The 25,597-nt window shown below is 37.6% G+C and overlaps 1 protein-coding gene across 1 annotated transcript in view; it reads left to right on the top strand.

Annotated features, from left to right (window-relative positions):
• The window catches only part of STAG1 (STAG1 cohesin complex component), a gene marked incomplete at both ends in the record, with an annotated part of 149,631 nt that overhangs the window by 55,829 nt on the left and 68,205 nt on the right, over positions 1 to 25,597 (top strand). Inside the window, 4 exons of the mRNA XM_082003812.1 lie at positions 5,232 to 5,308; positions 9,622 to 9,826; positions 12,556 to 12,707; positions 17,137 to 17,210. Coding sequence (XP_081859938.1) covers positions 5,232 to 5,308; positions 9,622 to 9,826; positions 12,556 to 12,707; positions 17,137 to 17,210 — 508 coding nt within the window. The remainder of the gene's footprint in view (positions 1 to 5,231; positions 5,309 to 9,621; positions 9,827 to 12,555; positions 12,708 to 17,136; positions 17,211 to 25,597) is intronic.

The raw sequence follows: 25,597 nt of genomic DNA, 5'->3' as shown, positions 1-25,597 counted from the left end.
ATACTGCTTCACTGACGGCAGAAGTTGGGCAATGTAGAGTCCATGCAACAGGAAGAATTGGGGAATAAGTCAATAGAAGGGTCTTCTATTACGGTATGTGCTACAAAGGCTGAAATTCAACTAAGTATTTAGGCTAACTTCTTTCTAGAATCCTGACTTCTGGTTTCAGTAAGGTGTTTCAGTTTTCAAGCACGGAAATCAATAGAAAGTTAGGAGCCCTGATGGGATTTAGGAGTCTCTACATCTATTTGAATGTGCTTCAGCTGTCCCAATGCTGCTTCCATTTAGATGATGATTAAGGCCTATTGATTCCAGTGAGGTAAGATCTACTTCAGTGTTCCTATGTGATCGTGAGCAAGGCACAGAAAAATAAAATTTTTAACTGGCGCAAGTAATTTCTGGTTAGTGTCAGGCAGCTCTCTTCTGGGAGCAGTAAATGAAGTGTTACAGAAGTGTACCATGACCCAAGTTGAGCAGTGAGAAATAACGTGCTCTTTATGGTTTGACTTCAGTCTTTGTTTATCATCTTTCATACAGAGATTTGTCACTAACACTTCTGAGACGATTAAAAATTGCACTTATGGACATTGTAGAAGTGGATTATTTCTTATGATCTAAATGGTAAGTGGGGAGAAAGGTACAGAAAATGCACATTGAATGGTATCAAGGGAAAGAAATATTGCCCGTCCAGCCATTCTGTAATCATCATCCATCTTTGCAAGGTCTTTATTAAACTTGCTCTCTCTTGACAATTTCAACAGTCAAGGTTACTTCCCAAGTACTCTGATCCCAGCTATCGACTTGCAGCTAATGCAAGAGAGTACATTGCCTTTTTCATATGATACTTTCCACTGCAAATCTTCTAGTGTCTTCATCTTGATGCCTTTATAAATCTTTCTTCTGGTTACTGTTTTTCCAGTTTTTGTGGTTGAGAGATACTAATCAGTCACCACAGATTTAAGGTCCCGCAATTAATCCTTCTTTGGCAGGAGTCTCTCTCTGGGCTTACTTTATACCCATTGACTTTAGTCTTAAGCTTCAATTTTCCCGCCACTTTTCTTGCAGCTTACTCAGTTTGGGTAGGTGGTCCAAAAGAGAAGGGATAAAATGGGCTGTGTCACTTCCGTGACAGAGTGAAGGTACCAGAGATTAAAACTGACTATATAGTATAGTTAGTATACTACATAGTATATAACTTATTACCGACTCTCAGTAGTTTAGATTTCAAGAGTCCATTTACTAGCGAGTAATTTGTTTTTAATAGAAGTGTTTAAATGGCTGTGGGCTATTATAGCTAGAATACCACTGCTGCAGTGGCCTTGTTTCTGTCACATAAGCATCCCTTTCCTATAGAAATACCAGAATTGCCGTATGCAAGCGGACATTGGAGTGCAGTATTTGGTATGATGGCGTTCCCTGATTTCCAGCAGTGGTTGGTACCTTCTGTTTCAGAGGAGGAAAGGTATTCATGGGACAGCCTGCATCCGAAGAGTACCCTCTTTAACTCCCGGTATCAAAGGTTGGTTGTTGTTCAAACTTGAGCACTTACACATCTTACAAAGCTCTTGGACATTTTCTGTTGTTACTTTTCTTTTCCAGGGCTTACTATCATAACTGGTTAGTCTTCTCACTATAAATACATGTTTTGAAGCCACTGAGTCTGTGGTATGTTCTTCCTCCTGGAAATGTTATATCTTGTTTTGTACACAGGTTTTTTGGTTGTGGGGGTTTTTTAAGTGTATTAATCCAATTTTGTATAGACCCTTTTAGTCTTTCTTTTCTCTAGTTGAAATAATGTTGTGTACTCTGTATGGGTTTTTTTTCTTCTCACTTTTACAAGCCAGGTTCGGTGACAGGATTAATTATTGACCAACTAAACTGATATCTGTCTTTAGCTGAATGTTAAATGGGAATTTTCTCATTAAGGAAATATACTTACATGTCAGCGAGAAGTCTAATAAAAACACAATGGATGTGAATAAGTTTGAACTGAGAACTTGGTACTGAAGTAGAATAGGCTTCTCCATTTGTTAATGGGCTAAGACAATTTAAATCCTCTTTACTAAATACAGAATGAGAGCTTCATGAGAGAGGTAAAACTCAGTTTAGAAAAGGATAATAGACTACTAGCAACATGATTAAGGCAGAGATTGTAGGAATGCACTCCACACCTTCAACTGTATTTTATAGAAAATCCATTATATTTTAAGGATTCACTTTAAAATGGGAGAGTTAGCTTTTCACTAATAAAAACTACAAATTTGAACGGTGTTGACTACATTGTAGTATTCAAATGTTGCGATGACACCGTGACGTGTTGTGAGCAGAGTCTTTGTAGCATATTTACAGTGTTAAATCAGCTTCCCAGAACAAGACGGGACTGTGTTTTGGTCAGGTGGGGAAAGCTGGTGGTAGGAAAAGCAGTCAGGCCAAACCTAGTACACTGCCATGTAAGTAGAAATGCTCATTTTGCTTGACATGACTTCCAGTAAACTTTGTCATAAAAAGTGGAGGAAGAAATGAGACATGACAGGGAGTTGATAAGTGCTGTTCATCTTCACTCCTCTTAATGCTTGCTGACCCTTCCTTGGCAGTGTTGAGCTCTAGTCCACCCTGGCATCCCTAGGAGATGTCAAGAGTTTTGTTTCATCCTGTGAATGCCCCTGCCTCATGCACCCAAAGAGCTGGACCACTGCTTGTTTGGAAGATGTGTGTAGAATCTACATCAGACTTACCTGTAACACATGTACACAGTGATCAGTAGAAATCCTAAAGTTCCCGGGAGATAGATGATGCTGTCTTAGTTCTAGTCATGGAAGGTAAAAAGTCTTCGCACGATTCAAGGGAAACTGCCTGAGGTCTATAGTCCTGCAATTGCAACCTCTTCCCTTGGCCAATTTAGTGGCCAGCTTCCATGTATCTGTGGTACCATATGTACAATTTGTTGTCTGATAGTAACATGGAGGGTGTGTGCATCTGGTACAAGCCGTCAGCTTCCTCTGAGCACAGTTACTGCATCTGCGAAGTTGCTGAGTTAAAGAAGTAGTGCTTTAAGCAGTCATCTCCTGAAATTGGATTCCTTGAGAGAAATTGTTCAAGGAAAAAATTATACTTGACTGAAGTAATATGCAGGAGGTCATTTAAGAAGTAACAATATCTGAGCCAGTAAGTAATAGTGAGCACAGTATAATTGTATTCCGTATCCTCAGGGAGAAAAGACAGAGAGAACCAAAACAGAATTGTACAAAGTTGAAGGGAGATCTGAATTTTGTGAAGTGCATTAACAAGGAATTTTAGTTATGGTATTTTTACTTTTTCTGACAATGGAACATGGTTCTATGGAAGCCATTTAAGATTATTAGCAAAAGTCATAAATAAAACTGAATAAAACTAGAATTAGAGCTGTAAAAAAATAGAATAACAAAGGTCAATAGATTACTTATTTAATGAGGGTTATACTACCAATGAAAAGAAGTACAGATGACAGCATGTCAGTGAGAGAAAGAGGTATTAATGCAGCTGAGGTGGATTTCTAGGAATAGCTGTCCACTGTTCAATACACTGAGACATACTGAAACTGTTTCACTTATTCAAAACAGAACTTTCAATATTGGGGGAAACATTAAAATACAGCTGTGTTTAGGGATGATTTCAAAGCTGACAAAACAGGTCTTCAGCTGTCATATGGTAGTATTCTCTTGGGTTTCTTGTTTTATATTAATATATTGCATTACTAATTGTTTATTAAAAATACAGAAATTACCATGCACAAACTTCAGTCACCATTGTTAGAACTGAGGTTGACAGTGTTATCCAGTATGAAATAGGTAACAAGTAAGTACTATTTTATGAAGAATTACAACCAGTTCAAGATACCAGTATTAAGTTGCATTGTACAACGGTACTCCTACTAAGAAACTTGGGATTGGTGTACTATAACTGTGCTTGCATATTTTGAAATGCGTGTGTTTCTAATGCTTGATTTTCAAGGAATAAAATATCGGCATTAAAACTCTCCCATAATATTTAGTATGCTTTACTTTATTTTCCTTTTGTACAAGGGTACTAATACTATTAGCTGTTAAGCTTCTACTATAACAGTTTGAATTTTTGGTGCCATGCAGTGGATCATTAATCCAATTGAACTTCTTGCAAAAAAAAAAAAAAAGTTACTCTTTGTAATGTTAATGATGTTGGCATGGGTTTTGTAGCGCTGTGGTTTGCTTAAGTTTTCTGCATTTCCTCCATTAACAAAAGAAGATTGTGAAGTGACAAAAAGAAGATCATGCAATAGCAAAAAAGACGTTCTCTATGTTGTGTTACATGGTTGAATATTGAGATAATATCTAGTTGCAAAGGCAATAATGTGTAAAAGTATTTTATTCATTTATATGGATTGAATTTAGGATGATGTCACGAGAATTTTCATTTATTGCTGTTGTGTTGTTGTATTTTCAATTTTGGTAGCTTTGTTCAATTTAACAGTGAAAAGTTAATCCTATCAACTTTGCTGTTCAGGTAACAGTGGGGAGTGGCATAATCCAGGCAAAGGATCGCATAGGTACAGTTGCTGCTTTTGCTCCTGAGCTGGCTCACATCTTGACTGAGCCATTTGGAGCCTTTGGTTTTGGAAAAACTTGCTGACAAGAACACCACATGATGCAATTGCGCTAGCTCTGGTCTGCAGGTGCTGTTAGCTCCATGCCCAGAGTCTTGTGCCGAAGTCAGTAAGCCATGCTGGTCCTGAGCTAAACAATCTGACAACCACTCCTGTGTCTCCGCATAGAGGTTGTGGTACATCTGTAATCCAGGTGACCCAACATAAAAAATGGAGAATTCCGAGTAGTGGCCATGGAACTGAAAGATGGTCTTCATTTTATTTTGCACAAAAAATTAAAAACACTCTGTACCTGCAGACATGGCATGAGTCCTACACTGCTATCACTTCTGTATCACACTTCTCAGTTGTAAAGGGTAAAAAAAAGATGGAAAATTTTACTAACTTCTAGTCTGACAGCACTTTACAGGACAGTTTTGTGGTGGTGTGGGGTTTTTTTTTTTCCCCACTTCTTTAAGAGATGGTCTTGTTCAATGTGTTCCTGTTGTTATTGCATTGTATGCTCTTTCATATGTATTACTGAGCTGTAAGTTTAGCAGCAGAAAAACGTTGATATTTTGACTAACAAAAAATGGGTTGTGTTAATTCCTTTTGTTCCTTCATTACATTACAGGTACTGTAAGAATTGAAATGTTCAGGAACATGCAAAATGCAGAAATCATAAGGAAAATGACAGAAGAATTTGATGAGGTATAGTGTGCAAGTAGTTCTTTAAACATTATGAAATATATTACAATATACTTTTGTTTTAAAATAAAAATGCGATGGGCAAGAAACCAGTGGATAAGCAGTGTCTCAGTATGAGAAATTGCACTGAGAAGCAAAGCAACGATTTAAACTATTGGATGAGGAATAACAAGCAAGCATGAGCTTTAGGAAAGAATAATAATGGAAAACCAAAAAGTAAGGAAATCATTTGAAAAGTTAGTTATAGTCACTCATCTTGAGAAGTCAGGGCTGTGGATTGAATAGGCCTTGGATGCTGAAATACTGGTACTGAAAAGTTTAAGTAGCCGGTTTAAGGGCATAAGTGTACTATCACACAAAACCATGGAGCAAGCTCACATCTGGTGATGTAAGAGAGCCTGGCCAAGTCTGACTCTGCAAGAACCAGCTTGGGTCCATGCAAGCCCTGGACTGGATCTGTGTAGTCCCTCAGATATCTTTGTATGGCTTTAGGAATATCCTTGTCTATCGGTATCCTGGTATTAACCTGAGAGGTTAATAAGAGGAGGCAGTAAGAAGAACTGCAGAAAGTTTTTTCATCCCACTGGAACTGGTGGTGATATTCTGGATTCTGAATTCACCTCTTGGAACTGCCGTCATGCAACAAAGAACTCCAGATTCCTGAGGCAGGACTGCAGGCTTTTGCAGCATTCTGCTCTGTTTGGCATGTGCCAATTAACGTTTTGTTAATTTGAAATGGCAATTTAAACCAAATAGTAACTTGACATGAAAATTACCGTTTTGGCACAGTATTACAGAAAGAAATACTCTTCCAAAAGAGCATTTTGTTTGAAACAAGTATATTACAATTCAGATTGGGTATCTTCTGTCAAAAGAAAAATGTTCCTAATGATGAATGCTTTTTAGCCCTGAGATTTTTGAACTGTATTTTCTTTGATTTTTTATGTATAAAAAAACTTAAATATTCTGAGTGTTCATTCTGTTTACTGAGGAAAACAAATGCTGAAACATGAATTTTCTGCAGGACATCAGTGTCGTCTTCTGACCAATTCTAAGTGGAATGTCAAGGTTGTGATTCAAGAAGTTAAGCAAGAAAACTATAAATGTGAGCACTGCTCTTTTGCAGGATTTACTTCTGCAGGATTTCCATCTTGTTCACGGCTTTGAACAACAAAATGTTTAACTATGTACTTAACTATGTCCATGTGGATGCTTCTTTTGCTGTACTCAGGTATTCACTCAGGGCCCTTGTGTACAGGTAGGACAGGGTACAGTAAATAAAATTTTGTACAATGATGGACAGAAGGATGGTACCAATTCATGCTACATTCTGGCTGAATTAATTCTGCTTTTTAAAACATCACCCAACCAAAGTTAATAAATCCAGTGAATTTTTACTTTCTCCATTACCTAAAACTCTTCAGAACTTTTAGAGTTCTAACAGAAAGTTTCTGTTCTAGCTTCTGCCTTAACACTTGAATGGATTTGTGAAAGAATTTGTGGGTAGTAGTATAAAAGCGTGACATTGTTAGCTTTAGACCAAAACCCAATGAATACTTTGAAATCTGGAATAAACTTACACCTTGTTAGCAGTGGAAAACATTTTAGAATTTAGTGCAGTTTTCTGCCGATGTTCATATATCAGATGATCACAGCACAGTAATTTTATAATTGTTATATGACCTATTTCATATTGTATGTTCTGTGACCTGTGTTCATACTGCTACTCGTAATATTTCAGATTGGTCTGTGCAGGAGGACATAGTCACAAAAAAGACCTACCAATTTTGGAAGCTTTTAGATTAAAAGCAGCTTACATTATTGTTCAAACATGTAATAAAAAAAACCAAACAAAATCTTTCTCGGTCTTCAGCAGATTGTAAAATTGCGATTGGCATAGCATTAGAACTCTCTTTGACCCTCTGTTTAGTGTCCACCACTGCATGATCCTTCCCAACCTTTCTGGAAGGTTGCTTCCTTGCTGGAGAAAGGAGAAGAGAACCCAAGCAGATCTGCTTCTTGCCTTCTTTTCAGCAGTGCCATTGGCTGTGCTCCCTGACTCTGTGCAGACTGACTAGACTGCTTCCTTGAGCCCATCCTGCCACAGGATTTCTTTACTTTTTCTAAGTCTGTAGTAAGCAATGAACAAAAGGGAGCCAGAAGGAGACCAACAGTAGTGGCTGGGCTGAGTGGTCATCCTTTTTTGCAGTAAAGCACCACCATTTTCCGTGCAGCTGGGAACAGCCCTCAGTTCTTCATTCTAAATACCACTGTTGGTGTTTCACCTGTATACCTCTTCCAGTACCCCAGGACTCCCAGTGTTCATCCCCCACCCATGTCATCCTGAGGCAAAGCAATTGCCGAGTGCTCTTGCCATCAGAACATTTCCCTTGCCCTGCTGTCCTCTCATGCCCTAAATCCAATGTCAGTCCATGAGAAGGTAATGGTCAGACTGTGTTGGGGGTGAAGGAGAATTAGAAAGTTGGTGGTGCTGTAGTCAAAGTAATTAGGGCAGTCTATCAGCCCAACCTACCTTCATTGTCATCTTCAGATTGCCATTTTCAGGTGGAGACCATCCCCTTGTTAGCATATTTTCCTCTCTGTATGAAAATGTACCTAAAATGCCATGTTTGTTGTATCAGATTAGGGTTGAAAGGGCCTAGTCCTTAGTGGTACGTGTGTGTAGGTGGTATAAAGTACCTGTTGTCATATTTGTGAAATGAGAAATTGTTTCTACAATTCTAGAGCTAAGAGGAAAAGCAAGTACAAGTGTACTATTAGCTAGGGTAAAACCTTGCATTATCTATTCATTAGCACAGTATCCTGCCCAGAAAATATCTTAATCTCCATTGAAGATGTTCAGATTTGCTGCTTGCTTTAGTTTTTCAAGATCATCGCATTGTTCTGTTAGTGCTGCAGTAATCAGCTGGCTGCTGGTCCTAATTTCTGCATTTATGGCAGGGATTGAAGCATTTGATTTTCCTCATCATAAATGTAGGAACACTTGTGCAGGACTTAAACGATGGAAATAACTTTGTTCATTGCTGCCAGAAGTTCAGTTTGAGACAGGGAATTCCATGGACACCCATCTGCTGCATTATTTGGGTGCTTGGTTTATGAGTACAGGCATTGTGTAGGTGAATTCCCTCATAATTCTTGTGCTAGATTAGCAGGTGAGCAAAAACTTATTTTGGTTTGTATTTTCTAACCATTGGACTGTGAAGTATCACATTTTTATTGGTATTCGAGAATAAAAGATCCAATAAGGTGGCTTTATTGGAAATTTATTCTCCCCGTTTCAGCCAAATGAAATGTTCTTGGTGCAGTTTTCATACGCTTTTCAAAAGGACTGTTTAATACATAATTGTAGGTTAAGGATACATCATACAAATGTGAGTAGTTACACACAGCACTAGAGATTCAAAAAAGTTGGTGGTGCTGTAGTCAAAGTGATTCAGGATAGGTCATAGTTGCCTTGATGTTTTGCATGATCTAGAATTGTTTTACGAGTTAGGTGACCAGGGAGATTGTATTTAGTCTTTTTCACTGAAGGAGAAAAAAGCATTTTCTAATTGGGGGGGGCAGTCTCACTGAAATGCAATATTACTTGCAGTGAGAATAGTAAGAGCAGACTTGGAGAGGAGTTAAACTTAAATGAACTGAGTGTTCACATGCCTGCTCCAGTCTTGCAATAATCTTTGGCAGATGGGGTGTATGAAACTGTATGGGGTATAAGAATCTGCAGTAAAATTTCCATTACTTCTATCAGAAGGCAGGTTTTACCACTAGAAAAAAGATAAGTTTATAAGATAAAAAAGGGCAGTATTTACTCTCTGATAATACCTCAACTGTAAACTTGAGTAAAGCAAAATTTGTGGGGAGGGGCAGCCAGTTGATAGAATATTAACATGGAGTTGAAATGGGGATGGAGAATGACAAAAACCTTCAATCACACAAACCTTTCTTTAGGTTCTGACCTTCAACACTTTGAAATATTTCTTTCTCATCCTTTCCTCCCACTTCCTAACCCAGGACCCAAGGAAAAGAATTGAGTCTTGATGCATATTTTGGACTATACAGAACTAATATTGCAGTTATTAGTTAAAACGAAGTCTTTGTAACAGTGGTTTCATGCCAACAGGCTGCTTTGTTTATTGAAGAATAATGTGTTGGGTTTGTTTGCTAGTTTCCCTTGGCTTGAAGGAAAACGATAGTGTTTATTGTAGAAACTGAGACCATGATGTTTACAAGAACATTAAAATAAATTAAATGGGGAGACTTTTAATACTTCATATTTTCATGTTCTTGTTCTTTAGGACAGTGGTGATTATCCACTTACCATGCCTGGGCCACAGTGGAAGAAGTTTCGATCCAACTTCTGTGAGTTCATTGGAGTGCTCATTCGACAGTGTCAGTATAGCATCATTTATGATGAATACATGATGGACACGGTGATCTCTCTTCTGACTGGTTTGTCAGATTCCCAGGTCCGGGCTTTCAGGCACACCAGTACATTAGCTGGTAAGTAAGCTAGCGCACAGAAGAGTTTTATTTCAAAGAAGTTGCTACTATTTAGCCACTTTGAGAATTACTCCTAATTTTGATTGAGGTGGAATTTGACCAGCACGGAGAATTCTGGAAAGTTTGATCAAATACAAGTACCATATACGATACAACTATAATGAAAATACACTTTTTTGTTTGGAAAGGAGTATGCTGAGGCACTTAGTCTCAGAGATTCCCGTCATACCCAGGGGCCTCCAGTGAATCCTGTGAATCAAAAGTGGCATGCTTATGTCTTGTATTTTATAATTAGTTGTTCATTTGTTATATAGAATGTCTTCATAATTTTGTATTTTAGAGTACAAATTTATTCTAAATAAGTGTCAAGAAAATTGTATTGTCAAAGAACTTCAGTCCACCGAAAGATAAAATCTGTGCCTTCATTCTTGAAGAAGCATTAGGTTTGGGAGCACTGGGCCACAGTTGTCTTGGTGTCTTCTACCTCCAGCCATGTGGCACCTTTTAACACAGCTGCCTACATCTAAGGAAAGCACTGTCTATCATTAGATAGAAAATAGACTTTTCTAGAGTGTATTTCATCAGACCTGTATAAGATGTCTCCCATAAGGTGGATGAATTGCTCTCTAGAAGTAACTGTTTTTCTTCAATTACAAAGCAATACTAGGGGAGGCGGGCTTGGATGCGGGTGTCTAAAGCTGGTTATGTCAGGTGATACCTTTCTGCTCATCTCATGTGCTGAAATACATCTTATTGGAAGATTCTTCTCCCTAGGTTGTTTGTAGATCATGGCACATATTTGAAGCCTTTATAGGAGACATTTGTCATAATCTGATATTTCTACTGCCAATATTTGTTACTGATTTAGTCTTTCCACAGTTAGCCTCTTAGAGTTTTGTTCAGGTTTCCAGGTGTAATACCCACTGTCCAACAAATTCAGTTGGAGTTTTTTTAAAATTTCATCTCTTGATATGAATCTAAGAGGCAGATTTCCAATGATATTGAAAAACCAAGTCCAGATTTTACTGGCGTTTGACTTCTAAAATTCAGGCATAAGTTACCAGGTTTAGAGTTACCTCCACAAATTTAGGATTAAAGGTGAACACTATTTCAGCCACAGATAACCTGCTGGAAATCTGTGCCTGTTATTTAAACTGAGGTGGAAACTGTATTTCTTTCCAGCTGATACTGTCTTCAATTTCAGGTGATTTTGATTTGCTGTTTGCTTAGATTGTGGTTGATTGTTTCATAGGAGAGAGAATTACGGAGTGATGTATGCATTCTGGTCTTTTATATTGATTGGTTTATCCTTGTGTGGGACTGTTTGGAAGTAACAGTTTGGAAAGTATGGAGGCTTGATTGAAAAGACAGGAAACAGCACCATACATTAGAGACGTTACCCAAGACCTGTGGAAGAAATAGTTGCCATCATTTGGAATGGATTATATAGCTAGAAACTTCAAGCAAGGACAAGCAAATGCTAAAGCCAAGGTTCATCATGACTAGCTTCAGTTATTGAAGCCACTGCTGGCTTCTTGCATTACATGTACATGTATCTAGTGCTTACGTTAGGAATATGAGCTGCCGAAGATCTCCAGCATTTTCCAGTGATAATACATTTATTTGTTTGTTTGTTTGTTTGTTTGTTATAACAAGCTGAAGAGCATTGTTTTGGTTCTGCAAATTTCCTTCAAGCTAGTTTTTGCACATTTACTTATGTTGCTATCCTGCAGAGCAGAGGTCAGCATGATGCCGTGGAGCTCAGTCTTGGTAAAGTCTATGAAAATCTGCTTTTAGAATTTCATTTATTCTTGAAGGAGTGTTTTGAGGTCTTTGTTTTCAATTTTCCTCTGTGCTAGCCAATTTGAATGAGAAATGATTCACTATAGCAAGACACTTAAGGCAAGAAGTTCATGTGGTGCTTCTAGAGTTAGCAGCTTTGAGCAATAGCAAGATAAGACAGAGTTACCATACGAGTAGCTTCACTTCTCCATTTGTATCGTTACCTTTCTACCTTGAAGACAGTGCTGCATATTTAGCTGAGAGGATGTGATAGTTTGTTACATTATTTTGCTGTTTTTTCATTATTATAAAATGTGATATGCCACGTAACCACACAGGACATAGGAAAGACCCTTATTAATGTTTTTGTAAAAATAAATTAATACAGAAGAATAGGAATGAACAATATTATTTCTAGCATGGGTGAAAATGCAGAGGTACATAAAGTTCTAATTGTATTTTTATACAACTGTACACTTGACTTTAGAGCAATGTCAGACTTACTTTCGGAGAAACTGTGCTGTGGTCTCTTGTATATTGGGTAATCCTCAGAAGTTACTGGTGCAATGTTACCCTTAGTATGGAGGCATCTATAATGATACTTTTCAGCAGAGAAATGGGTGTAACTCCACAGTAACTGGCTTCATGGTGTATACTGATCCTGCAGATTCACATGCTTCCTCACTGACCTTAGGTACTCAGAACTTGCGTAATTTTCTGGAGAAGATGGCAAAGAACATTGCCTGGAGCTCAATGCGGTATATATGTACACTCTCTTTTTTGATCTTTAGATGAACCAAGTGACCTGGGTATTGCTTGGGTGGGAAGTGCCTTTCCAGACGACTTTGTGTCAGGGTCACTTTGGTTATTTTCTGTGAGTATGGATCTGCTGAGGAAATATTTTTTAGTTCTGACTAAAAGTCATATTCTGTCTTCTGCCGTTGCAGCTATGAAGCTTATGACTGCTCTTGTGAATGTTGCCTTAAACCTGAGCATTCATCAGGATAATACACAGAGGCAGTATGAAGCTGAGAGAAACAAAATGATTGGCAAAAGAGCTAATGAAAGATTGGAGCTGCTGCTTCAGAAAAGAAAAGAGGCAAGTGAAAAGATGAATTTTTTTTCTTGGTTCATTTGCATTCCCTCCAGCAGAAAGTCCAGGGTGGTTTATGACAAGTACCATAGTGAGAAACGAGATTAGTTCTGCAGTCATGTTTGTCTGATCTCAAGCGTATTACTTGGGCTACATTTAAAAATCTTGTATTAACATGTTCGGTTGAGTCTGTGCGCTGTTCTGCACGCACAGGGTAATTTCTGTTCTCAGACTTGCGTATATGACCAGGCAGGAAGAAAATTAGTCTCAAGTTGTAAGTAGTAACTGTTTTGATTATGCAAAAAGATTTTGAAGAGAGGATCACATGTAGTCCCTCAGTGCACTGCCTATTTCTCCCTTTGATCACTGCAATTATTACATAGTGTCTCATTAGTACTTCTTTTTGTAGCTACTTTCAAGAAACACTGGAGTGGGGGCTATAGCACCTGGTCTCAGGGAGAAGAAGCTAGGGAGACATTAAAGTCGCTTTTAGTAAGTACCAGTCTGGCATTAGGTGAGCAAAACCATTAGAAGGTTGCTGTAATCATCCCTAAATAAAGTATTATATCCCAGGAAATTCAGTTTTAGAGTTGTACTTAAAAGAAATTTAAAGATGACAAGTAGAAAATGAATACGTATATATCCAAACAGCCATAATCTGTAAAGATGCCATGTAAAACTCATAAGATTGAAAAATTGAAGTATATATGACTTAGATTTAAATTTATTGGTTTTAATATATTAGTTTTTAATATTTCCTCCATCACTGTTTTACTCTGTGGCAAATTAAGGATGTCTGTGTGCTTTACCTGTATGCACCTTGGATTCTTTTAGGTATAACTTTGACTCAAAATTGCTTGACTTTGTAGTCTTTGTCTGGGGATAATTACAATTATGTATTTTGATTTTTATTTTTATATTACCCCATGATCCGTAACACAATTTTATTTGGCTTTCATAATTCTTAAAAATCATGCATTAAGGTACGAAGCAAGAATAATCTCTCCTGCAAGAGAAACTTCTTAAATTAAATATTCAAATGCTTTAAGGCTGACATTGAATTTAAAAAGCAGAATTGCTTTGTTAAAATAGCTGGAGCACTGTTTTTATTCCCCGTTTGTTGGTTGTTGCTTTGGATTTCCAGAGAAGGACAAAGTCACTACTTACACTGATTTAACTTGGTTTAGTATTTCTGTGTCTATGGACATCCTCTCTACTCGTTCCTTCAGCTGTTCTTTTCAATGTCTTTTGGAGATGCAGTATATAACTGCTCTGGGGAGACTTTGAAGCACTGATGCCCAGGCTAGCACGGGGCTGTGAAACCCTGAAAGAAGAATGAGCATTTGGCAAACCTTAACTTTTGATACGTATGTTCTCTCATACCACTACTCCCTAAAACTAATCAAAATTTTGCATAGGAGTGAGCCAGAGAGGAGTGGTGGTGATTGAGTATGTCCTCAGATACGTGGTGTGAAGCATAGCAGAGGGCCCTGTATAGAAGAGATTTGTTAGGATTAGATGGCATAATGTCTCTCTATAAGGATTCCTAACATAATGCTGTATATTTCCCATGTTTAAATATGCTGAATTTACAATAGTATTCTGTGCTGGCACTTTCTTAGTTGATTTTTTTTAATATACTGCCATCATAATAAACTCTTGTAGGCATATACATGGGTATGTGTTCATCTTCGTGGAGTTATATAGGGACGGTTCGCAAGCTAAGCGTGGCAAATTAATCTGAAGTAGAAGAGATGAAACACTCTCTCTGAAGTGTTTCATTCTTATGTCATCTTCTACATACCTAACGTGAGAGCAGTGCATGAAGGTCTATTCTCATCAATGAGATTTTCAACTAAACTGGATGATTTATGTAATTTTATGATAGATAGATTTATGTACCTGCCACAAAATCGAGGAAGTTGTGTTTTAGTTGCTGCCAGTAGTAATTCAAATTTTCTATTTGTCATACTTGGCTATTGGAGTTTCTCAAAATTCTTGCATAGTCAAGAAGAGAATGTTTCCCTTGTTTTTACTTGGGGGACGGGGGACGGAGTGTGTTAAATCACTTTTGCATTGGTAAGAGCAGGAATCCCAAGACACAAATGTTCTCTCAAGATGCCTGAAGTTAAGCACTCAAATTCAAGTACATGATCTAGAAAAGCTGAAAGTGTAAAAAGCAATTAAAGTTTTTGAGAGGATTCATATTTTTCAAAGAGTGGTTAATTCGTTACTGAAACTTAATATACAGTTGAGAATTATATAATTTAAACGTTAGCACACAAAAGTAAAAGGGATCTCACATGGACCTACTGAATCTCTGATTCTCCTTCTAGACCAGCTCTGGATCCCTGTATCAGTTATATAGCTGATAACTTACCATGTTTGCAGAGAGCTGTAAATTCCCTGTAGAAAAAGAGGGAGGAAGCCATCCGTGCTGTCCCCTCATCTATGACACTTAGTCTTGTATGGTGCTGTTCAACTTCTCATTCAAAGAAATGTCAAAGTACACTTTTCTTCAGTATCTTAACCTTCTCATGGTTCATAAAGTTCAGTCTCTCCTACCTCTCTTTTGTGGTGTGTTTTTATATTAATGATTCATACCCAAAGTTCTCCAGGAGATTGCCCTTTCTGTTTCAGGGCCTCGTGAGTTTTTCAGAAAGCCTCCTTGAGGCTTCTTTGTTCATTCCCGTCTTCATTTTACTCCACAGTCTGTGCTGGGTTGTCTCTATCCCCATGTTTCTGTGGACATTTGCCTGCCTGAAGCCTGTGAAGTCAGCCAACTGAAAAGTGATTAGCAATTCATTCTCCCTTTTGGGTTATGTGTTCTTGAAAAAGCATTTAGTCAGTGTATATTTGGGTTGAGCTAAGGCTGAAAATAGTCCTTCTCCCAGAAGCCATGTCTGAATATGCTTGTTTTGTGTACCAGCCCTTTGGTATATGCAGAGCTGGTCTGCACCCAACTTTTCCCTCTGTACATAATCCCTTTTTCTGTGAAAATAATTTCTTTGTCAGGTGTTTGACAATTTAGTCAAGAACCCTCAATACCTCGGTTTCTCCTATCAAAATGGAGACAGCGCCTCCTTACATTTTGGGAAACTGGGAGACTTCATTTACTGAGTTTTGCAAGCTACTTTAGATCTTATCTGGAAGATACTGTAGAAATATTTCTAAAGATGGCTTGAAAAATATAAAACCCTAGGTGAAAATGTTTATGGGCTCATGCTATGCAGAAAGTCAAAACAGCTGATAGTAATTCTGCCTCTGGCTTTAAGATGTTCTATCTGTTAAAGATACCTGTACATAATTATATGTTTTATTATTTTATGCATATATGCACTCTGTAGTAGCAAGGCTCTGTTGTGGTTTTTATACTGAAAATGTGGAAAAATTTACATTACGTGTTGTGGTATTCTGCTTTGGCATTAAGAAACACCTTGATGGAAGAATGATGGCTTTGAGTGTAGTAGTAGTTCTGCTCCAACAGCTGATTATATAAAATTGGCATCATCTTATTTAACAAAGCTGCATTTTGGTGTAATTAAGTCATACTTATTTAGTTTAGTACAAAAGCAGACAGTACAAGAATACTTCAGTTGATTCCAGGATGTTCCTTGAGGATGTGTTAACATATTCATTGCCACAAAGTAAGCTTTCCATAGTACTTACAAAATGTGCTCATATTACACAGCAAATATTAATCTTTTTTAAAAACATTCTTATTTATAAAAATCTGCTCATACCACCTTTTTCATTTGGGTTTCATTTTTGTTTGGGTTTGGTTTGTTGGGGTTTTTTGAGGGTTTTGGTTTTGTTGTGGTTTTTTTTCCAGTCTCAGGCCTGGATGTCAGGTGTGCTCCAGTGTCAAGCACCCATGCTCTGATGCTGGAAAGCTTCTTGGTTCAGAAACTCAGTTATCATGGGCACTGAAGTTAAAGCAGCTGGCACCCATGCTTAAGATTGAGAACACCTTTAAGTACTTTCCTTAAATAGGACATTGAATTTTTCAGAGGAGATTCCTGATCTGTAACCAGCTTCATTTCTGCAGCTGTCATTCACTCACAGTTCTACCTGTTTAACTATGAATACAGGACTGCTGACATTACTGAACATATAGTCTCTACTTGTCTAAATTTCAGTAGCCAAAAAATGGTGATAACCACTTCAAAGGACTAATTTGAACCTAAATTAATTGTTGTTTGTAGTGAGTGTTAACTTTCTTCCATTAAGGCATTGCATATATGTGTATATATATATATGTATGTATATGCACACAATATAGGCATGTGCTGGAAAAGTAGAAAATGGTGAATCTACTAATACATTTAATTAAACACTCTTCCATGGTTTTCTAATGTTTCCCAATAAGGAATTGTAGAATATCAAATTATAATAAGCAGTGATCTTTTATTTATTTTTGTTTTGTTTTTTGCAGCTACAAGAAAACCAAGATGAAATTGAAAATATGATGAACTCTATTTTTAAGGGTATATTTGTTCATAGATACCGGTAAGAAAATGCATGCTACAGTAGACTACTAACAAAGTATAATCATAAATAATGTCAGGGGCAGTTTCTGTGTTGATTTTTCTTCTGATGTAACATTGTACATGCCACAAAAGCAGTATCAAAAACACTGAGAATGGAAGAAAATATAAGTGTAACCCCTATTAATTACACAGTAGAGCCATCCACACAACTCTATTTTCATTCAGTAAAACAACTTTAAAGAGTTGTGGGGGACACAGAATTTGAATCTTTGTGTTTTGAAAAGAAACATTGTCCAAGGTAGAAGCACAAGCATGGCATAGCTTAAGAATCATCGCATGATCACTGCGTATCATAAGAGGGCAGTTTGGTTGCTGAGTATGTCTACTCTGCAGTTACTTTTGTATGTCTTAGGTGTAAACAGCAAATTTCTGACGTTTCCACCTTGTATGCTTTCGCCACAGCTACAGCTTTACTTTAGGCTTTTTCCTCCTTAAATTACATAAAGGCCTTAACTCCAGTTAACGTGTATTTTTTGTTTGTTAGTTGTTTTGGATGTTTGTAGCAAGACCATTAAAAAGTAATTGCGGTGCTAGCACATCACAAAGGGTTTTTTTAATAGTTAATATGCTATGTCTTGTGAATACAAAACCACAGCAGGTTATGTATATTCATGTGCATGCATGAATGTGCACATGCATGCACTTCTATGTATTTTAGAATTGCACAGACCAGTAGATTTGGACTGGTGCATGCTATTTTGGTGTAGGATTTGTCAGAGAGCAGTAGTCTTTTAAAATAGATTTAGGGTTGTTTTGCATCACAACATACTTCAGAGCACTTGCAGCATCTTGGTGCAACCAGGTCTTTAAATGTTAATTGACTTACCAAAGTCAGATAAAATTCGAGGATACTAAACTATGCAATTAACCTTTCAGATTTAAATTCTGGTTTAAAACTTTGTAATTGATGAAATCTTTTAGACAAATGGCAGAAAACAAGAAAGGGTGTATGAGAAGAGGGTTAGAAGGTGCAGAAGAACCCACAGTTCAGTTGGGCGGAGGGATTATTACCGAGAAAAGCATGCAGGAAACCTGGAAGGGGCTTGTGCTAAGAAATACGTGAGTGTGAACAACACAGTGGAGTTGGAGTGTGTATCTTTAGTACCCAAGCATGATACTTGAAAGTTTATGGTCAGTAAGCCTTGAGCTACTTGCCAACAGAAGGATGGATATACAGAGTCAACAGGTAAATTAGGATATTGGCTCAGAACAGCACTCAGACTATTTTGTTATGAAAGCAGCTTTTATGGCATGTAGGTAATAAAGCTGAAGAAATTAAATGTAAAGAATGTTTCCATTTTTGCCCTTTCAGGATTTAGTGTATTGTATCAAACAAGAAGTTGCTTTAAAATATTTTCCTAGTAGCTCATGCTTTTATGTGGCATTGGAAAAAAAGACGCTATCGTTGAATGATCTGCATGCCTTTTGGGGTTCTTTTTTCTTTCTTTTTAAATCCTGCTTTTGTAACAAAGATTTCTTTTCATGCCTCCTGTCACCAGTAGTACAGGTCTGATTTTGCTGATATTTCTATAACAAAGGAGAGGCCAAATAAATAAACTCTGCTGATCCATGCCCTGACAAAAGATGCCCAGGCTAACACTGTTAAACCACTGAAGAATTTGCTGAAATCAGTCAAGTAGTGATGTGCTCTGAGCAGGGTGGGTGGCACCACTTCTGCCACTGTTTAGAGAGGGCCAGAAGAAGTAACTGCGTCCAAGTCCGCCCCCAAGAGCCACTTTTGTGAGGAGTCATCATCTCTCGGGCTTCCTTCACTTCTGTGAAGCTCCTAAGAGAGTCTGTTACAACACATACCGAATATGAGTAATCTGTAGACAACAGAGAACATAGACTCAAATTTCTGCAGTCACAGCCGTGCAAGAACAAATAGGGGGAAAAAAGATGTCTATTAAAACCAGGTAGTTGGAGAGAAAACCAGGGCCAGTGGGGGAGAAGAAAGGAAAGGATTTCAAACTATTATCTGCTTCCATAATGTTTCTTAAGCATTCCTTCTCTCAAATAGTTCAAATGATTTATAAACTTGACATCATTTTACATCATCTACAGTCCTTAGCCCATGCGCAAGTGGTAATGATTTCAAAAGAACATTATTTTAATTATTCCCAGAGAAGAAATCCCTTTCTGTAATATGATTCAGACTCTGCCACAGTGATTCATGCTTAGTGACCTTTGTAACTTAAATAGCAAGTCCTTGATCTGAACAAAAAGCTCCCCCCCCCCCTTTTTTTTTTATTCAGAATGTAGCTGTCTTCCTACTAGTAAGCTAGTGTGGCAGTGAGGTTACATCTTCTTTCTGTAGACTGGCTTACAATTTATTGGAAGATTCTGATGCTCACTTCTCGCATTAAAAAAAAAAAGAATCTGCAGAAAAAGCTAAACAATTTTCTAGCTGTAATGTTAGTCTGGTGTTAACAGCAGATTTGGTAAAAAATTGAGCTATTCTTAATAAACATGCAGGAGCTGTACCTACCTCATTGTGTATTTCCTTATCTCTTCCCCGAACCACTTATTCTGACTATTTTTGTGTTGCTTTTGGCATGTTAGGTTGTCCATTGATTATTTTTTATCATCTCTAAAACCGAGAGTTAGCATCAAAGGGGAGATGTAAGAGCAAATTCAGTTAGAGTCAAGTTGCTGAGTTCATGTTGGTGATATAAAACCAGCAGAGATGATGACTTTGGTAAATAGGACTACAGGGCCATGAAGGTAATCAAACCCTGGAACAGGTTGTCGAGAGAAGCTGTGGAATATCTGTCCTTGGAAATACTCAAAAATTGGTTTCACAAGGCATGTGTAGGGGCTTGGATGTGGTGACATTCAGAGGTCCTAATCTCAAAATAATCATTTTTGTGTTTGTATGAGTCTAATGCCTTTGATATGTAGTAATAAGATTCTATATACTGGTAGGTCAGGGATCTTAAAAATAACCTTTTTTTTGTCTGAAGTTAAACAAGCTGAAAATTGCTTGCAGGTTACATGTATATTTAAAAAAAAAAAAAGAGGAGAGGCCTATTTCTTCATTTCACTTGCGTCTGTGCATCAGAGATTACCTTGATTCAGAGATTATTGCCACATAGCTTCTCAGATGTAACAAATATTTGTCAGAAGTATCCAAGCTCATCATTCTCAACAGTTATCTGAGATGTCAAAAATTTGGTTTTGCTACTTCTGTGCTTTTGACTTGGCAATGTGTGTCCAGACACATTTCCCTTTCAGAGGGTAAGATTCAGATAATATTTGAGTCCTACCTCATAGTATCTTGTATTGAATGCTTGAAGAGGTATTTCTCCAGCAAAACAGAACTATTACACTTTTAACTTCTGGCAGACCTGAATGGGGATCCTCAGACTGGTGGACATGATGGTTTTGTGAATTTATGCAATGCAATGAGCCTGTCCTGAGCTATTATTTTGGCAGTACTGATAATTAAAGTAAAATTTGCCAAATGTAGATGGCATCTTTACAGAGAAGATGCTTCTGTCTCATTCCAAGGTGCTCCTTACCCTCCTACTGAGGAAATAGAATGACAGTGGCAAGCTGTACGTGAGTTCCACTCTAGGAAACAAGTGTTGCATGAAAAAAAGGGAGAGGGGACATTAGATGGAAGTCTGGTGAGGAAGCAGGTAAGAGATGGAGAGGAGCAAAAACCAGTCAGCCCAAGGAAATGAAAATCCGAACAAAACCATAGAAAAATCCTTTTCCCTCCCCCTAAATGTTATCCTGAGGAGGTGAAACACACATCCTAGGGGACACGAAAATGCATTACGTTTTTATGTATGTTGACAAAACAGATAGAAATTACCTAGACCATTTGTTGCTTAGAGGCATAAGAAAAGAGAAGGGCAAAAACTTAGATCATGGTACTTATAAGGGTTTGACCTTAATATTAAGTTTAAAAACACACACTGCTCCCTTTCCTACAAAGCCATGTATCATGCTTCATATAAGCAAAAGTGTTAGTATGGTAAGTCTTTGAGAAACACTGGTTTAGAGCTATGTAGCGCAACATCTTGAAATTCAAGTCAGCCTTCAAACAATACAATTCAAGAATGTTGGATAATCAGCTTAGTAACACATTATTGAAATAGCTATGTAAGTAGCACCCTGTGTAGAATTACTTGGAAATGGAAGTGCTGCTTACAAACCCCTCCCAGGAGTGGGATATGCAGTGAGCATTCACCAGAATTTTGCAAGTGGGCTCTGCACACTTGTTTTTCTTACCCTTCTTTCCTTATGGGCTCCTAATTCAGCTCCAGAGATGAGTGAGTCATAAAAAGAAGTCAAAAAGACATTTTGTCCAGTTGTCTTTGTAACTACATCTTCAAAGTGTTTAGAAACTGTCGAGCAGCCCAAGAGATAGGCATAGTTTAGTTCAATTGGTAATGGTACATTATTGTAGAGCTGCACAGTTTCATGTCCTTTGACTGGGAGTTTGAGATTCCATCTCAAAGAATGCCAGAGGCAGGTGAGTGGCCCTCATTTCTCTCTTTGTTAGAAAGTTTTCTCACAGACTGACTCTTATCCCAACCAATTGACTGAAACAGCTTTTTTTTTTCTGTTAATATCCACTTGCCGTGTTGAGTGATACCATGTTCTTCTGAAGGTTATCTGTAGTTCTCTCTGTTTTAAGAGTGAGATGTGAGAAGCAACAACTCCAATGGTTATATTAGGCAAGCAAACATGCAATGAGAGTGTAGTCAGGCATCCTTTTAGGAGTTTCCAAGAAGTCTTGAAGCAGTTACTGCTCTGCTAGTCATCTCCATCCTTTGCCTTGGTGTTTTCCCACAACACCGGTAATGCTTTAAGGATTTAAGCATCCCTTTCAGTACAGATCAGCCAGGTTAGCTTTTATTGCTTCCAGTTTTGGTCTTGATTAACCTAAATGAGTTTGTGATCAAATGGACTGAGAGAACCCAGGAGTTGCAGCTGGCAACCACTCTAGCGAGACCCTGACGAGCACACTGGTCTCCACCTGACATATCCCAGTTATCCATTGTAGATGCTGTGTTTCAGGGTCCTGAATACTTTTTGCCTTAATCAAAATACTTGAGAGCAATTTAACATGAAATACATTCTAAAGTGGCACTTTTGATGATTGTTGCTTTGAAACAATCAACTAGCAAAACCTGTTTGTCCTGAGTTTTATGGGCTTTTGAATCCAAAATTTTAAAAGGAACGAGTGAGTTTCTGACCTGATCCCCTTTTGTCAAATCTTTTTATGAAGTTGCATCATGGGGAGCCACTTTACTGGTAGAGTAGGGACATACGTTGTGAATTTTGCTGCAAACAGTTTGCTGTTTCCCATTCATCACATAGACATTACGTTGCAGTTTCTGCTGAAAAGAAGGTTAAATATATTTTCTGTCTAATATTTGTAGATCCAGCATTAGTTTTTGTTTCTGTGCTCAACTAGATTCTGTTCCTTTCTAGAAGCATTTGGCAAATAATACAAAAGTATGTCACTAATTTATAGTTACGATAATGAATAATTATCATGAATTATTCCAAAAGTACTTCCAGTGCTGGTATGATTAGTATTAATGTCATCCACAAATAGTGGATATTTTAAAAAATCCTGAACAATCCATAATGACTATGACAAAAAGCTAAAATATATTTAAGTGTGTAAAAAATTACCAGAAAAGAATTCTAGTTTAATAACAAGCAATTGATCGTATGCATAGCAAAGGTATAAAGGCTTTTTGGCTGTATTGTGTTTGATACAGCATCGTGTGGCCATGGTATCTATGTTAGTGATTCCTGCAAAAAGACGAATGATTCTTAGTGGTAATACAGTTACCTGCAAGATGGTGGTGGAGTGGGAAATTGGTGTCTCACAAGTTCTTCTGCCTCTCCAGCAACTTGACTCTGCTAGTCTTAACATGCCTTATGCATGATTCTTTCTCATTTTCAAGTATACCGAAGATACTGTGTTTTTATTATACTAAATCTTGTAATTAGTTCAATAGCTGTATTTTGCTTTTTACTTTTTCTTTTTTCTTGTGTGTTTGTTTTTATTATAAACAGCAGCTTAGAGTGAGCATTTTTCCATAGTGCGTAGGGATCCCTGAGAAGTTTTTGAATCTAGAATCAGTTTTTCACTGTCCGCCGAGGGAAGCTTGAACGCATTCTTACAGAAAAGATAATTTTCCCTGATTTTTGGCTAGCTGTGCTGCATGATTAAATAGCTGTTGACACTTGGGTTCTTTTGGAATTGCCATTACATCCTTCCGAAATGCTTCACAGTTAGTAAATTTATAAGGTGGTGAAATAACCTACTTGGAAGTGAGGACTCAGGCTGTCATCCCCTAGCGGAAATGTCTTCATGGCTACTTTGTGTTGCTGCATATGTGGCTCCCCTGTTTGTTTTTTTTCTTGATTCATACTTACTAGTCTTTTAGATTGTTCTTTAAGTCTTGCATTCTGATTCCTTCCACCTATATTTTGTTTTAAAAATAATTCCATAAAAGAGAATTGCTAATCTAGTTTAGCGTGACGTAATATGCAATTAGACATATAGATAGCAGAATATAGTCATAGTTTTTAATTGAAACTTGTCTTTGCTGTGGCTGCATTCCCCATAATGAATGCAGTTTTTATAGTGCAAACTCTTGAATGTAATATTTTAGCACACTCATCTTTATAGTATCTAAAACCTATTTGAGAAATCGGTTGTAGGACAGCTTATTTAATGCTCTACTCTGCCTGTGATGCAGCTTGTCTACATTGTGGATTGACAGTTACCTTGGTTTTGAGGTTATAGTCTTCAGGGAGTTTGATAGACCAGTTTTAATGATTCTGTTTGGAAGTTGATAGAATTGGTGTGTTTCATGTAGGCAAAAAGAGAAAATGATAGTGGCATTCCTACATATTTCCCCCTAATATTCATACATTAGCTTTAAATGCTTGTTTTATGCTGTTATATCAGTACAGTTTTCTCCCTATCATTTGAAGCTCAATGAGAAAAACAGAGGCTTGACTGCAGAAGTGTCACATCTAGTCATGTATGATACTGCAGTTGATTGCCATGTTGAAAACCCTGTGGTTTTCACCTTGGTATCTGGAAGATCATACACAGTAGAATGGTGCTGGGCCAGTCTGAAGTTGGAAGTGCATAGGCAGTTACAGTATGGAGTAATCATGGTTTTGTTATACTATTTTGTGTGTATGAACTTATGCAGTAAGTATCTTGAGCATGAGATAGAATGCCTATTATTTATATTTTGTAAAACTGAAGGCTTTAGGAAAAACACAGTTTCTCTTATTTTGCAATTCTTCTCTTGCTTGAAGCTTGGGAATTACTTTTTTTTTCCCCTTCCATAAATTAGATTTCATTTTTGGGCTCTGTTGGTGCTGCTTTAGAATTAAACTGATGTTTATTACTTTTCCAAAAAGATTTTTTTATAAAAATACAGAACAAGAGCCTCAATTATAAGCAAGGCCAGTGTTTGTAAAGCACCAGACATTCCCTTCTTCTGTACAGTGGCTCTTCATCTTCCTCTTTTATTACAGCTGAAATCTGTAACTGTGAAGCAGTGCCAGCTGGAGTGGCGCAAGTGAGTTCTCATAGTAACAGATGTCTTGGAGATGAAATTACTAAAGGGCCAGATGGCCGCAATCCCTTTTCCTGTTGTTTAGCTGTCGTTCATTATTAGTAAATATGTCATGCTCTGTGTCAGGCAGGCAGGAAAGTGCCAATCAGATTGAAATAATTTCTGTCCCTTTAGATGATCTCTCCAAACAGTTTCCTGCTGCTCCTCCTCAATAAGCAGCTGATAAGTCTGCCTGAGATACATCTTTGCCTCTTGCATCACTTGCCACAGTCAGAACATAGGAAAAAGGCAAGAAAACTGGAAGAAACCAATGCTGAAATGTAAACATTCTCCTTGGTTTTTTTATGGGGCCTTTCAGGTGGTGCATGAAACAAGATCTGTTTACATAGCAAATTCCATTTTGCCCCTCTGGCAGGCTCTTCTGCTTAAACCAAGTAACTTTTTCCACCGTGCAATTGTTCTACACCTCTAGCTGGAGAGAGTCAAGCCTGCTCAGCGAATGTCAGTGATGATGTTTCAGAAATGGTTGTTTAGAGGAGGTTTGTAGCTTGGATTCTTAGTTCTGTTTGAAAAGAGAGAGGTAAAAGATGCAGTAATAGATTAAGAAGCAAACTAGGGTAAGAATTTTTTGAGATAATAGAAATATATCTGTATGTAGAAATTTTGAAATTATTAGATAGATCAGTGAGTTTAAGTACCTAAAGGAACAGAAAATCAGTGAGACAGCAGCGAGAACAATGGCCGGCCCTACATAGTGAAGTTCATCAAAAGCAAA

The sequence above is a fragment of the Phaethon aethereus genome (genome assembly GCF_964289735.1).
Source record: "Phaethon aethereus genome assembly, chromosome: 9".
Lineage (NCBI taxonomy): Eukaryota > Metazoa > Chordata > Aves > Phaethontiformes > Phaethontidae > Phaethon > Phaethon aethereus.
Note: the sequence above shows the minus strand (reverse complement) of the source record. Positions and strands in the feature narration are given on the sequence as shown.